Here is a 16,872-nt window from a genome sequence, read left to right as displayed (position 1 = left end):
ATAAATCGTATAATCCTTATACTAAAAGATAACTCGTATGTATGATAATGGTTATGTATGGCATACCTGAAATTAGTAAATTTGAGTTTTATATAAAAAAAACATTATATAAAATTAATATTGTCAAATCATCGTTATTCCTAAAAAAAGTACTGATTTTGTTGTTATAGGTAACGCTTTTTATATCTTGCGAACGTTATTAATATAAAATTATATATACATACATACATACATACATACATATAATCACGCCTATTTCCCGGAGGGGTAGGCAGAGACCACGGATTTCCATTTGCTACGATCCTGACATACCTCTTTCGCTTCCTTCACTTTCATAACATTCCTCATACACGCTCGCCGGTTTAGGGTGCTCTTGACATGGCCTTTCTTCAGGATTTCCCCGATCTGATCAGAGAAAGTCCGCCGAGGTCTGCCCCTTCCAACTCCCGTTTCTACCTCTCACATATACACTCTCTTTGTTAGCCTTCTTTCACTCATTCTTTCCACGTGTCCAAACCATCTCAACATACCTTTTTCAATTTTTGTCACTACATCTTCGCTCAGTCCACACTTTTCCCTTATCACACTGTTCCTAATTCTATCTTGTAATCTCACACCACCCACACTTCTCAACGCTCTCATTTCCACTGCATTCACTTGGCTCTGATGCCTAAATTATATACACCGTGTTTTTTTTTTTTTTCCGTTAATTTTAAGGGTGCATACCTGAGCTTAAATCAAGTAACTTTCTTAAAGACACCGGTATTCTAATTAACTCCATTGCGGAGATAATCAATATTTTTTTTTTTCTGATTAGGCCCCTACGAGCGTGTACACTTGCCTTAGGGCTTGATTACATATTGATTTGTGTTTAGTACGAGTTCATACATTTGCTACTAAACTTAAGTACTATCTCGGACGATCGATGTTCGAAATGACATTGATATGTCACAGTATTCAATTGTTTGGTTGAGTGAAATGTAATGCCCATGTTACAGCAACGCTATATGCAACATTTAATTACTTTTTATTAAAAAAAAAAACGAAAAAAATTTTTTTTTCTTAAACGTACTTAACCATACCCCGAAGTTAACGGAATTCAATAAAAACACGGTGTATAATGTTGTTATATCTCGTGAGACACAACCGATTTAAGATATTCATAAAGTCACACAAGTACCGTTTGATATTCATAATGTCCCGATTTTCCGGCACAGCGACAAGGCTGCATCCATGGCGAAGAGCTGCCCTACATTTTCGGCGCTCCGCTTGTGGGCGGGCTGGCTCACTTCCCTCGGAATTACACTAAAGCTGAAGTTGCATTATCCGAATCAGTAATGCTATATTGGGGGAACTTCGCGAAGACTGGGTAAGAAATAAAAACTTATTAGTCTATTAAACTGTACGAAATATTTGCATTAGATATATTTGATGCTGACTGTACTATGTATACAACAAAAGTTGCATCAGGAAACTCGATTTAATTTAAATTTTCATCTTGGTAGTGACATTTAATGGCTGCTACATACTTCTTGACTACACTTCCGTCAGCAAAACCATTACCCCTGCATACATAAATATTTATGTGCTAAGCTAATAGTATTGCTGACTATTTAATACCACTAGAATATTTTGTAATTGTTAAAAGTGTTTTCACGTGTGATAATGTATTATTATAATTATAATAACAATGTCTTATGCAGAAACCCTAATGAAGCTCAAGAAAGTGATCCCATACGCGCAGGAAGACAGGAGCGGGCAAGGATGAAGAACATTGAATGGACGGCTTATGAGGCTGTACATAAGAAGTATATTAGCATCGATACAAAGTCCAAATTGAAAAATCACTACCGAGCACATAGGTTTGTTATTATTATTTACTAAAAAGAAAATAAACGCTTCCAAATGGAGATAAAAACATTGATTTTCGTCCACAGGCTTTCATTCTGGTTGAATCTAGTACCAGACCTTCACCGGCCGGGGGGAGAAGATGTTCCGTCGTCTCATCACCAGCTTGATAATGATGATCCGTCTTTACAACCGACTTTAAAAACATATAGCCCACCGCTTAAGAAAACGACTGATTTAGTCCTAATAGATACAGGAGTTCCGACTAAGTTACCTATTCTTAACCTAAATAATATAACTTCCCCATTAAACTTTAATATTATTGGAGTAAATGCTCCAACTCAAATGACTGTAGGAGGTACAGATGTCCATAAATCGGAATCACCTACTAACACCCCGCCAGAAGACGGATTTGCAGCATATTCAACTGCATTAAGCGTGACTATAGCTATAGGATGCTCATTATTAATTCTTAATGTTCTAATATTTGCGGGCGTGTACTACCAAAGGGACAAAACAAGAATGAATGGTCAAGATGCTCACACGAATGGCTCACATTTAAAGAAACGGGTAGAAAATGGTCAAATGCCTAATAATATTTGCGGAGATCTTGAAGGAGCTCTTACTTATCAAACGAGCCTCAAAAACGACCCGGCTACAATACTTAGTCACCACCATACACATTCTCATCACCAATTGCCTCCGCCCGAATTTGCAGATTTGCCGAGTAATAATGTTACAAGTATGGCTACATTGCCTCGAGCACCACCTCCACCCAAATTGGGAAAAAGCAATATAAATACATTAGCCAGTGGCCAGTTGCCGGAAAATCAGCCTTTGCTGTCTGCACATCAAATGCAAATGATTAACACCAGTACTCTGACTAAAAAGAACACACAGTTGAACTCCAAGTCAAACGTGACAATGGAGGAGCTGCGTGTGTGACGCCAGCGCGCCTGACTGCAACGGGCTGGGAGTTGCAGCGATGTGGTTCACCACGACGAAATTGTGTGACTTGAGCCGGACCTTCTCAAGTGTCTTACAGATTACAATGTCATATAGTCTGACGAGGTAATCTCGGTGCCACTTTGAAGGTGAATCGTTTAACTTGACTGACTGTAAAACGATGGTGTAAATCAACGCATCGTGGAGTATAATTATTTATGTAAAAAAAACACATAAGATGTAGTAAAACTACAGTGAAATAAAAGTGCTAAGGTACTAGTGTAGTCAAGTTAACATTAATATTTTAATGTTTGTAAATATATGTAAATACGAAGCCCTATTGGTGTGTAAATATATATGTAGTAGACAGTTCAGTGGCATATCCATCTTTATAACAACTATTTTAATTATAATAGGGTGAGTTAGTACTAACGATTGTATGGCGTGTATAATTAGTGTTAATTTCAGTCTTCTTTTAAAATAATTCCTTAAAGTACGTTTTAATTAACGGATTTTACATATTAAGGCAAACATTTAATAGTAGACTGAAATAAGGACAGTGAATTTAATAACATAGTTTTAATAGAGTCGATCATAAATATTTAAATGTTACAGAACACCAAATTTTGCCGCTTAAAACTAATTAGTAGAAGCTGTAATCGATTTGTCACTACTAAGTTAATGTAATAGTTGTGTAATTGTTGTCATATATGAGCTGAATTAGATATTAACTGTAGAAACAAAATTTCCAGATATTTACTGTTAAATTGTGCGTATTTACTTCATTGGACGGATTTTTAATAATGACAACAACATCAGAATTAATTGATTGCATACATTTTGCCTAATATTTTAATATTTCTTAGTTTTATTGCTTTTATACCTCCTGAAGGTTTGTTTACATACTTATTATTATAATAATGACAAGAAAAGTGAATATGATTCAAATGATTTCCTTAACCAGTGGCGGGGTGGCCTAGGGGTTCATGGCGTTAGCCGCGACAGCTAAAGACGCCGGTTCGAATCCGGCCTTCACCACTGGAGGGCTTCGTCACTTTTTCTTTAATATATGACATCTATTACAGTTTTTTTCCTTAACCAGCCTAGAAGTCTAGGGGCTGGCCTGTGTGTCTCGCTAGTTAGTTCTTATATTGATGCGAAGGAAATGCACATGTGTCTATAACAGATTAAGATAGGCATTAGGGTGGCCTATAAAGTACGAGGTCCAATAAATCTGTCGTAACCCGGGCATCTATTTTAAGAGAATTGATGTCGATTTGCGCAATGTACCAATGTAATAAAATATGTCAAATTATACTTACTCTACGCAAGCCCTCCAAACAGGATATCTCCGGAGCGCATTCGAAGCGGCTCGGCAATTCTTGTAGCGAGAATGTGTGTATACATATTGTAGCTACCGTTGATTACTCCCAACAGCTTGTGACTGACAATTGGATTAGTTATATAGGTACTAAGTATCAGGGTTTGTAGTTTGTACAATTTATTAATGACGTACAGTCAACGAATATATAATCCCGCTTATTCAGTTGCCCATGGATTGTATCTTCTGCGCATACAGACACAGTACAGTATTTTCACAAAAATTTGCATATTTTGTTTCTACGGTTAATAACTATTTTATTTTTGTTTCTGACATAGACGGACCAATAGCTGTAAATATGTAAATAATTTAAGGTAATCCTGTATCAGGCAGTAGAGTTCCCGTTTTATTTTACATTTAAATATTTAAATTGTGACTGAATTGAAGTATCTATTCGTAGTACTTAATAATAAAAATAAATAAAAGTTCAATATAAATGCACTATTATTATTTATTATTATTTGTATCTCTCTTGGATTTATTTATTTAGCATTAAGCTCAGTAAGCTCAACAACAATAATTAATCTCATACATAATAACAAAAGAATCATATTTACCTTTATTTAGCTTTCTTGATCAATAAAGTAGTAGTTATCAACATCAAATGCACTGTTGCCAATAGCTTCTTATACATTCGAATTTTTAGGGAAAAGTATGGTAGGTTTACGGAGGAGGTTGGCGGAGTAATCCCGTAGCAAACACACAAAAACATAGTCTAATTGATAAACTTATGTTTTAGTTTTGAAGGAGGTTATAAAAGATTGATATGGTCATCATCATTGGCCTTTAACATGATGATCAATAATATGATGGTTAAAGAGGGGGCGTAAAGCCAGGAAATTAAAATGGAACAAAAGATAGAAAGGAAGATTTCGCGATCGCGCGTATTTTAAAATTTTCCTTAAAATCTCTGAAAGTAAGTATACTTCTGTTTAAAATTTTGCGAGTCAAATCTGACGGCTATATCATTAGCTATTTTATGCTAAAATTATACTGCTATCGTATGAAAATAAGTGAAAATTAGACATGTTTTACTTTTAGTGTTTTTGGGGTTCCGTAGCCAAATGGCAAAAACGGAACCCTTATAGATTCGTCATGTCTGTCTGTCTGTCCATCCATATGTCACAGCCACTTTTCTCTGAAACTATAAGAACTATACTGTTAAAACTTGGTAAGTCGATACTGTATTCTGTGAACCGTATTAAGATTTTCACACAAAAATAAAAAATAAACAATAAATTTTGGAGGTTCCCCATACTTGGAACTGAGACTCAAAAAAATTTTTTTTTTCATCAAACCCATGCGTGTTGGGTATCTATGGATAGGTCTTCAAAAATGATATTGAGGTTTCTAATATCATTTATTTCTAAACTGAATAGTTTGCGCGAGAGATACTTCCAAAGTGGTAAAATGTGTGCTCCCCCCCCCTGTTACTTCTAAAATAAGAGAATGATAAAACTGAAAAAAATATATGATGTAGAAAATTGGTTTGATCAGAGATCTGGTAACTATTACCATGCAAACTTCCACCGAAAATTGGTTTGAATGAGATCTGGTAAGTAGTTTTTTTTTGAATACGTAAATACATAAATCGTAAACCGCAATTTACCTTTCACTCACGTTTCACATAAAAAATACATTGTTAAAATTATGTAATGTACGGAACCCTCGGTGTGCGAGTCCGACTAGCACTTGGCCGGTTTTTTTTCTATCGAGCCAACTTTAACCTTTAAAGATTTTGCTCGTGACTAAAATGTATAAAAATTTAATATAAAAAGTACAATTTTGCATAAACAAACACCTGTTATAAAGAGCCGGAGTTCCATAGAAAAAACGGCCAAGTGCGAGTCAGATTCGCGTTCCAAGGGTTCCGTACATTACACAATTTAGACAATGTATTTTTTATGTGAAACGTGAGTGATATGTCTTTAAAAAACCCCTAGGGGTCGGATCAAAAACCAATTAATTAAGTCCGCCTCACGCTTGACTGTAATTTATAATAGGTTTTACTGTAATCTATAGGTAAATCTATTTTGTGTATTTTTTTCAAAATTTTATAACCAGTAGTTTCGAAGATAAAGGGAATGACGAATGGTCATTTTTTGCCTATTTTCTTGAATAACTTCTAAATTGTTTATCCTAAAATTATAAAAAAAATATGTTTGAGATTCTCACAATGAGCTCTTTTATTTGATGTATAACACGATACAGTTTGAAAAGATTTATTTTTTAATTTTCTCATTTACCCCCCAAAAGTGGGCCCCCATGTTTAAAATTCATTTGTTTATGTTACGTCTTTGGGTCACAAACTTACATATGTATACCAAATTTCAACTTTATCCAGTCCAGTAGTTTTGGAGAAAATAGGCTGTGACAGACGGACAGACAGACAGACAGACGCACGAGTGATCCTATAAGGGTTCCGTTTTTTCCTTTTGAGGTACGGAACCCTAAAAATGCCACTAAATGATTTTTCTAAATATTATTTCAATAATGTCTCTAATTCGGTATAAAATTATAAAAAAGGATATTAATTGATGTACATTTTTACGTAAGCAACGTATTCAATTTGCTTGCATTTAATTTGAATATAAAAATACACCAACGTTAGATCATAAGTAGGTAAAACTTGTCCCAGAAAAAAATGTCGTTCGTATTCGCACCGGTTGCACATCAGACTTCTGACTTAAAGGAGACTGTTATATGTAAAAAAATACCCGTTTTCTTATTTTTTATACAAAGAAATCTCTTTCGTTTACGTTTTCGAAGATAATTATCGCCATCACAGAAAAGACTACATGAAAAAATGCAGTGCTAACTAAACTAGCAGTGAAGTTAATCTATGTAGTTAGTACGCCTGTTCAAAGGGTGTTAAAACAATTCTTAGAAACTGATGGTAGACGATGGCGGACTGGAAATGGTCATAAGCCCGGGTTTTGTGAATAATACAGATAATGACATCATAGCTGTGTTGCAAAAAATGCCTATTACCCTGTCTGTACTATATTTAGCCAAAAGTGCAAAACGTACAAATAGCACAATCATATTAAGTCTCACCTCGAAATCCTTCCAAATTTGGTATGTATGTTAATTAAAGGTCTCTTTTTCATGTCCACACTATTTGACATTTGGGGACCTCGAGGAATCGCAGCCACCTTAGAAAATGTGTACCATCCTGGAGAAATTTGCATTTTACTCTAAATATACGTTATAGAAAATAATAGCTGAATCCAGATTTAGCGCTTATACCCTTCAGGGGATATTCTCTTAATATGAAACTTGGAGGAATATGAATTCCACTTTTTTCTATACATTTGTACACGTTCTACTCCAATATCAACATTTTACTCGACTGCAACTTAAACAGAAAGTAGGGTTATGGGTTTAAATACTAAGTAAATAAATACTGAAAATAACCCTGTAGCTCAGGATACTGGACGGATTTTTAAAAATTACATTTCGGTAGATTCCTCTTGCCTTTCACAACCTGTTTACACCTGTTTTATTAAAGAAAAATTAATGCAGCCGCCTTGAGAGGACGCCGAATAGTAAATCATATTTTTACTTCTAGCGCCTAAACTATTGAGTGGATTTCAATAAAATAGACATCAGTAGATCCATAATTGGTACACGAGTGCTATGCAATACAAATTTACTAAAATAAATGGAGGAAAAATGTGTAAAACTTAAAAATGTGACTACAAAAACAGATTTTAGGTCTTAAATGGGGTTTAAACAATAGTGACAGTAATGAAATTTGACACCTACAATTTCAGGGATCCCTGTTTGCGTGTCATAAAATTGGAGTTTCGGGGACCACGGGGATCAAACGCCATCTTGAAAAGTATAAGTCTTTTTTGGTTTTTCTTTTTTTCTCAGAATATCTGGGTTTAATGTGAATACCCTACTTTCTGTTTAAGTCACAGTCGAGTAAAATCTTGATATTGGAGTAGAACGTGTTTAAATGTATAGACAAAAGTGGAATTCATATTCCTCCAAGTTTCATATTAAGAGAATATCCCCTGAAAGGGTATAAGCGCTAAATCTGGATTCAGCTATTATTTTCTATAACAAGATGTATTTTTTTCGCAAAGTTATCTAGGATTTTTTTGTGTAGAATTTAATAAGCTTTAATATTGCCTTACACCATATTTTCATAGAGAACGTATATTTAGAGTAAAACGCAAATTTCTCCAGGATGGTACACATTTTCCAAGATGGCTGCGATTCCTCGAGGTCCCCAAATGTCAAATAGTGTGGACATGAAAAAGAGACCTTTAATTAACATACATACCAAATTTCATATCTTTGGAAGGATTTCGAGGTGAGACATAATCCGATTGTACGTGCAGTCTTTTAAAAAAATACTCTATAAAAACCTACAAATGAACTAAAGTACATAGCAAAAATGCAAAAATAGTAAACTGAAGTGGAAACCACATTATCCAAGAAAGCGATAAAGTGGTACTAAGTCAACAATATCGAATTTGTAGAAAAACACCTTATTCCTCCCAACTGCTCTGAATTACGATCCATTGAAAAATAATGGACTCGTATGAAGCAGAAACTCTTAAAACATAAAACTAACGCCATATTAGTTAAAAACTTCAAGTCGAAATGGAAAAAAGCTTAAAAATTTATAACAGAGTCCTATGTACAAAACCTGATGGCAGGCATTACAACAAAATTACGAAATTTCTGGATTATAAAGTGAAAACACAAAACAACTGTACATACATGTTTAATAAATTTGTAACAAAAATTTACCATAAAACAGTTGGTATTTAACTGTTGTGTAAGATTTTGTGAAAATTTAAATGCGTCATTTTTTCTGGGCCAAGCTTTAGGTACATTATTGTCGAAGCGGGAAATAGAGGCATTTTCTAGCTGAGTATTTTATTTTAAACGATAAACCTTGGGTCTTTACTAAAGACTCTTTAGTCCGTTTATATAATCCGTTTAATTAGGATTATTTACTCTCAGTATAACACTTGAGATATTTTGTTAAGTACCTACCTACATTGTTTACTAATAATTTCTGGAATAATTTTGTAATTTAACCGACTTTGTAAGTATGTACCTCTTTATTCTTAATCTTTCACCTACATGACGTTGGAAGTAAATTTCTTTCATATAATACAAAAATAAATCGTATACTAGACACGTTTAATTGCGTGAATGTAGGTTGTGCGTTTTGTTTATATAAAAGTCGTTATATGTATATACTCTCCTCCATAGCACTACTATATGTATACAACCCTATGCAAATATTTATTATATTAATTAAAATACATAGCTTTTTGTGTGCTCCTAGATTTTGGAAGACAGACGGATCAATCAAAAACCTATCCTGTAAAATCAATGTTTAAAAAAATATTACCGGTGTATTTATAACATATTTATGTTTCAAGTAAATCGAATAAAGTTTTGAGTCTAAAGGGGCCTACTGACTATCAGTCCGCCGGACGATATCGACCTGTCAGTTAGAACAAAAATTTGACAGTTCCGAACATCTCAGTCTGTGGGCCCCTTTATACTAGAGTAGGTATTTTTAACTGTATGTTGTTATTGAGTTCAAAAATTTATAAAAAATATTACAAAATTAAATAATTAATAGAATCAGGCGTTACTTTGCGGAATTCCATATTAATTAAATAAAAACATTATACTTACTTTGCTAATCCGCGAAATAATGTGCCAGTCAATCAGTGCTAACCCGTTATACTTGGGTACTTGCGTATTTTTACATGCAATCAATGTTCCCATCCTCCCACTGCAAAAATAAATAAGCAAATAATTATAGCAAACCACCACCAAAAGTACAAAAATCGACACGTGGTTCCTCAGGAGATGCCGGAGATGTCGACGGTCTGGTGTCCGGCAACGGAATTAATTAAGTACCTGTCCAGAATGGTCGGCCATATTTACACCCTACCTAACCACTTCCCCACTGCAAGTGTGAGTGAGATGAAAAAAAATCGTAATATAACGGCGATGACGCAACATTCAACTGTTCGTTAAGAATCATTCCCCTATTGTTGTAGCTACCTAATTATTTCGAACTGTTCCAGAACACTCAAACGCAAACCTTTCTCGCAAACATATAAAATATCAAATGAATAATACTCAGACAAAGCGTGGCCGCTGTATATTAAGTACTATGCGAAATTGGATTTTTCTGGATGGTTGTGTCTGTATGACGCAACATGCTCCTTGTACCTGGTAGTGAAATTCCGGTCCGTTTGCCCCACATAAGTACATACACTTTATTGCAATCGTCACAGGTTAGCTTATAAACTCCAGACTTATTCCCATTCTCAATCTTATATTTCCCAGTCACAGACCAACCACTTATAGGACTTAGCTTATAGGACGACTCGCGGTCACCACTCGTGCGCGTAATACGCGCGCCGCTCCGATCAGTTGCGCCCAAGATTACGACCTGTTGAAAATTACGAAATTACTTGTGTGTAAGAAAATAAATCGTAAAATAGTGTGACAAGTCATCCAAGACCTACTCACAAAACAGATGGAATAACATTCTACAAGAAAGTCAAATTCATTATTTCGATGAAAATTGTTTCTTGTCCGCGGGGTTCATTTTATACTGGTGAAAATCAGAGGCGAAGTATGTCCGTCCCTTTTCGTCAACATGAAAATGCAATGTGCTTTTGACATGATGGTTTCGTCACCTTTCACATGAGTCAGTCAGTTGCGAGAACTTCATGTTTTCGTTCGTACCGTATTGTACTATTTTAGACATAATTATGTTGTGTGAGTTTTTTAGAATCCTCTAGGTGAGCAGTTAGGTCTCATGTCACGAGATGGACCTGATGATAAACTTCAAAGAAATAATAAACTTGGACGAAAACGAGGAACATGGTGTTGGTTTGTGATAGACATATGTTGTGTTGGTTTTTTATAATCCTCTAGGTGAACAGTTAAGTCTCTTGTCACGAGATTGACCTGATGATAAACTTCAAAGAAATAATAAACTTGGACGAAAACGAGGAACATGGTGTGGTTTGTGATAGACATATGTTGTGTTGGTTTTTTATAATCCTCTAGGTGAACAGTTAAGTCTCTTGTCACGAGATTGACCTGATGATAAACTTCAAAGAAATAATAAACTTGGACGAAAACGAGGAACATGGTGTTGGTTTGTGATAGACATATGTTGTGTTGGTTTTTTATAATCCTCTAGGTGAACAGTTAAGTCTCTTGTCACGAGATTTACCTGATGATAAACTTCAAAGAAGTGCGAGTGAACTCGGTGTTGATTTGTAATAATGTTTTCAATACAACCTTCTATGACCGCCAAATAGTAGACTGTGTCACAAGGGAGCAAAATGACATATTTACGGCGAGGGCGTACAATTGAATCCTAAACAAAGCGAAGGATTCTATAATAGAATCCTGAGCGTAGCGAGGGATTCTAACATAGAATCCTGAGCGTAGTGAGGGATTCAAGTGTTAACGCCCAAGTTGAAAATAATTTTGCTACCATGTGACACATACTGTTTTTCACATCACCTATGAGGAAATTACATACATATAATTAGGTTTCAAAACATTATTATTTTAAGCAAAGATCGATACGGACAGTGCCAAAAATATGTATACACGACCTTAGTATAGGTACATACTTGTGGCACTTTGTCCGTATCGATATTTTCAGACGTGACTGTACTGACAAATTAAAAGTACCTACAGCTCATAATTATGTACCTAATATCTTTTCAAAGACAGCAGCAAACACCTAAAATGATACAATGAAAATCAAGTACATTACTTTTGTAGATTTTTCTGGTAACAAATTAGCTCTTACCCCTTTGAACCAAATCTTTGGAAGAACACTATGAAGACTGACATCACTTATATTTATTATTATAAAGTTATTGATTTAAACTAAGTATTTACAAATTTATGTACAAAACTTTTTAAATATAAACTTTTTAAATTGCATAGACAAGTATGGCTGCGTTTAAGGAGACCTAAAATGTCAAAATAAAAATTAAATTATTAAACTAATGTTTTTTTACTTTTCTTTGTAAATATTACGCTAATTAATTAATTTACTTAATTAAAATACGCTAATTACATTTAAACAATAAATTACAACAAAATATTATTTAAGTTAGAAAAATTGTATGCACGTAATCGATTATAAAGAAATTGTAATCGATTATATGCATACTAATTTCATATGTCTTTGTGTCAATATTTCATACTGGCAACAAAATGTCCTCGAACAGAAAAGTGCCACTTTGATCCCTCCTAGCAGGGATGAAAAGTTCCCTTTTCGAATAGGTGATGTGAAATTTTTTTTATGAAATTTTGGGGACACTTTTTTCCCCGTATTAGGATCGAAAGCGATCGCGATTCTGAGTGGCAATAATATAAAAATTCTAAAATATAAACGGCAAGTTGCGGGTACGTCTAAATAGAAATGCCCTAATCTAATATGTTAAGTAAAATTTTCAGACACATTATTAAATTATAATATTAATAAAATATTATATTAGTCAATTCGCGATTATAAATTCAATTATTAGGCAACAACAAAAATGAATACATTTATGGACGATTTTAAGAAACTTTTGAATGACGCTGATACACACGGCGCAGCAGCCGCCGCCGCAGCCCCTGCCATCTCCGCCGCCACCGCCGCAGCCCCCGCCCCCTCCGCCGCCGCCGACGCAGCCCCCGGCCCCTCCGCAGCCGCAACACGCCCCGCAGCCGCCGTTGCAGATATTAGAAAACGGACATCGGTCGAGGTGACTAAAATAACACAGAAAAGAAGAAAAAGTAATGATGGGATGACACTAATTCCGTGGCGTGGTCATTCCGTAGCTGGGGAGGACGCTTGTGTGGGACGTCACCTGCGTTGACACGCTCGCGCCGTCCTACCTACAGGCGACCTCCGTCAAGGTGGGTTGCTGCGGCCACAACGGCAGAACTAAACAAGCGGCGCAAATATGCTGTCCTCGGCGAGGGCTACATATTTACGCCGTTCGGAGTCGAAACTCTGGGACCGTGGGGGCCCAGTGCGGAATCATTATTTAATAGTACATTTTTGTCGAGACTCGGAAGTAGCTACTTGCTGGCTGAGGATTCGTTTTAAACGGACGACCTTGGGAGTCCGTCTAATTGAAACCGAAGCCAGCAAGTAGCCTTCCAGCCGAGTCATATATAGTGCTTTTCTCAAAAATGGCGCAATAAATACAAATATAATAGAAATATTTTACAGAAGCAACGTTCTTATGTATACATATATTTTCACAGAAAAAAGTAAAAAGATTTGCTTTGCCGCCGTTTTATTTTTTTAATTAAAAATAGAAGTGTATTTTGCTGCTGAAAGTACGCCAACCTATTTGAGACACCTAAATAGTCGCGGTACCAACATTATAATAATAAGTACTGATCATCTGTTTGGCTGTTTAATGGACCTATGCCTTCATTTGATATGGCCACTTCAACTTTTAAAAAGTTTGGAACTCGACAAATAATGGAATTTGTATGCAACATTGCACTGCCGTGTCAGACGTATCTCTGCTATCTTTAGATAGCAGAGATACGCCTAACCAGTGCAAAATGAAACTAGACACTATGCTTTATATAATACTTAAACAAAATTTCAAAAAATGTCTTTAGTTACTGAGATATTTCATGTTTTAAGATAGACGTTTTCGAATTTTTGGACATTGAGTTATGCGTATCTCTTCTAACTCAAGTTAGAATAATTATGCGTAACTCTTCACAGATTTTTTACGGCAAACTGGATATCTACTATCTCGAGTTATCATAGTTTCGCGTAACCACACGCAGGTAGTACGGCGATAGGCGGCTCGCGGTGAGGCGGGGGGCGGGGCGCGGAGGGAGCGGCTCGTCGCTCCTTGCCACGTGTATTTGTTTATTTGTGTCGTTTTCAAACAAGAGGTACCACATTGTCGCTTATCATAGGGACATTCTGACAGGTTTTTCGTATAAAGATACAAGCAATTTTCGTCCTTATGGTAAGCGACAATGTGGTACCTTTTGATTGAAAACGTCACATTTACATTTCATTACGTACGTAATATTGACCCGGTTAAGATAGCGTTCCGGTGTTTTTTTATGTTGTTTGTTCAAAATATGATAAATTAGTCTTTGAAATGAGTTTTTTACGAAGTAAAGCCTTGTTACGAATGTGTAGTGATAGAAATTTGGTAGAAAACAAAGGTTGTGCGACTAATTATCTTAGCTAATCTCACTTTGTAATCATTGCTGAAAACCCTGTGAAAAACTAAACTATTTCTTTTTTTTTTTAAATCTTAAGATAACCTACATAGGTACTAAACTGTTAATTGTCGTCCGCTGTCTGTCATGAACTAGTCGTCAACTGGTCTTGTGATTGTCATGTCTAATTTTGAATTTAAATGTCGGTCGTTCCAAATGTTCCAATATTCCAAATATGTATGTCAGTCAGCCAGTCAGTCAGTCGGTCTATGTCAGGTCGCCACGGAGGTTAGAAGCCCCGACAGGTACCTACTTACAAAAATCTTAACGTAAATAAAAAATAAAATTAATTGAAATAACTGATAATATAATATAAGTAATGCACGAGTACTATCTTGTTACATACTTTTGTAGTAGTTTCTTTCTTCTGTAGAAGATAACTAATAAATGCATAAAAAGTAAGTAAAGTGATGAACATAATTTATAAAACATATTTTTTTACTCTTCTTTTCATTTTTATTACTAAAAGCAAGAAAAAGTTTCAAACAGTGTCAGTAGGGGCAAAATATTAGTTTAAACATATATTTGGATCGCTGGAGTGTCTTATTTTGAAATACATAGAAACGTATAGTTAATGATTCTGATTCTGAATAATTTTTTTGGAGTAACTGACCTTAATATTTTTACTATATATCTTCTAATACCCACAATAAATTTACACCAAACCTGAACCAGAACCTGAGTTCCACTAGGTACAGCCGGGGTTCATCATCAGCTTTATCTTAGGTACTGCTCTCCCAAGTGCTCATTAAGACGTGTTGGATGACCAAAACAGCGTGTGCCTATGTTACACCAAACCTGAGTTCCACTAGGTACAGCCGGGGTTCAGCATCAGCTCTATCTTGGGTACTGCTCTCCCAAGTGCTCATCAAGGCGTGTCGGATGACCAAAACAGCGTTTGCCTACGTTCCACCAAACCTAAGTTCCACTATTAGGTACAGCTCTCCCAAGTGCTCATCAAGGCGTGTCGGATGACCAAAACAGCGTTTGCCTACGTTGCACCAAACCTGAGTTCCACTAGGTACTACCAGGGTTCAGCATCAGCTTTATCTTGGGTACTGCTCTCCCAAGTGCTCATTAAGACGTGTTGGATGACCAAAACAGCGTTTGCCTATGTTACACCAAACCTGAGTTCCAATAGGTACAGCCGGGGTTCAGCATCAGCTCTATCTTGGGTACTGCTCTCCCAAGTGCTCATCAAGGCGTGTCGGATGACCAAAACAGCGTTTGCCTACGTTGCACCAAACCTGAGTTCCACTAGGTACAGCCAGGGTTCAGCATCAGCTCTATCTTAGGTACTACTCTCCCAGTTGCTCATTAAGACGTGTTAGATGACCAAAACAGCGTGTGCCTATGTTACACCAAACCTGAGTTCCACTAGGTACAGCCGGGGTTCAGCATCAGCTCTATCTTGGGTACTGCTCTCCCAAGTGCTCATCAAGGCGTGTCGGATGACCAAAACAGCGTTTGTCTACGTTGCACCAAACCTGAGTTCCACTAGGTACAGCCAGGGTTCAGCATCAGCTTTATCTTGGGTACTGCTCCCCCAACTACTCATTAAGACGTGTTGGATGACCAAAACAGCGTGTGCCTATGTTGCACCAAACCTGAGTTCCACTAGGTACAGCCAGGGTTCAACATCAGCTCAGATCTATGTATACTAAAACCTTCTCCAAAATATAACAAACATTTTTCTGAATACCACATCAAACTCGGTTCAGCCAAACGCGAGATAATCTTGGACAAACATACGGGTCAAACTGAGAACCTTTTTTTTAAGGCGGTTAAAATTTTTGGAGTAACTGACCTTCTGCCGTTAATTCCGCCTTTTACACTTACTGGGATTAAATATTAAATAAAGTACATACAAACAAACACACACACACGTACATACATACAAACATGCAATACATGCAAACGCTATTAAACATAAGGCTCTTTCCACCATACGATTGATCTACTTTATAACCAATGATGTAAGGACTGATGGAAATCGGGCTCCTTGTATGTAATGTGAGTTAGCACAATATAAAATGGATTATCTTGTGTAGTCTGGTTACGCGTTTTACTAGGAGCACTAATACAACGAACTCTTACAACTTAAGATAAAAGAACTACGCGTGACCACCTCAATATTCCCCATGCCCTGGTTACACGTTTTACTAGAAGTTGATACAATGTAGTCTTCTAACTTTAGATAAACGAAAACCGCAATAAGCCCGCGAGCCGTGGCCACGCGAAATATTATGAGCGCTCATACAACGAACTCGTCTAACTTTAAGTTAACATAGTTACGCGCAACCACCAAATGTATGAAACAGTGGTTACGCCAAACTATGTTTATGCGTTTATTACAAAAACTATGTACTTTTACAAAAAAAAAGTAAAGAAATATTATTCTTCACGTCTATTGAAACACA

General features: G+C 36.0%; 1 protein-coding gene, 1 long non-coding RNA gene and 1 other non-coding gene across 3 annotated transcripts in view; all 3 read left to right on the top strand.

Annotated features, from left to right (window-relative positions):
- LOC134754189 (neuroligin-4, Y-linked-like) overlaps nucleotides 1-4,594 on the top strand; it is a 146,565-nt gene extending 141,971 nt beyond the window's left edge. Inside the window, exons 12-14 of the mRNA XM_063690325.1 lie at nucleotides 1,218-1,369; nucleotides 1,704-1,862; nucleotides 1,938-4,594. Coding sequence (XP_063546395.1) covers nucleotides 1,218-1,369; nucleotides 1,704-1,862; nucleotides 1,938-2,793 — 1,167 coding nt within the window. The 3' untranslated portion in view covers nucleotides 2,794-4,594. The remainder of the gene's footprint in view (nucleotides 1-1,217; nucleotides 1,370-1,703; nucleotides 1,863-1,937) is intronic.
- The window catches only part of LOC134754494 (uncharacterized), a 296,086-nt gene that overhangs the window by 132,466 nt on the left and 146,748 nt on the right, over nucleotides 1-16,872 (top strand). The gene's annotated exons all lie outside the window — the stretch shown is intronic.
- Nucleotides 3,759-3,831, top strand: Trnas-cga (transfer RNA serine (anticodon CGA)). The gene has a single exon. It is a non-coding gene; the product is annotated as a tRNA-Ser (tRNA).

Source organism: Cydia strobilella, chromosome Z, assembly GCF_947568885.1.
Source record: "Cydia strobilella chromosome Z, ilCydStro3.1, whole genome shotgun sequence".
Taxonomy (NCBI): Eukaryota; Metazoa; Arthropoda; class Insecta; order Lepidoptera; family Tortricidae; genus Cydia; species Cydia strobilella.
This window is presented reverse-complemented; position numbering and strand designations above follow the sequence as displayed.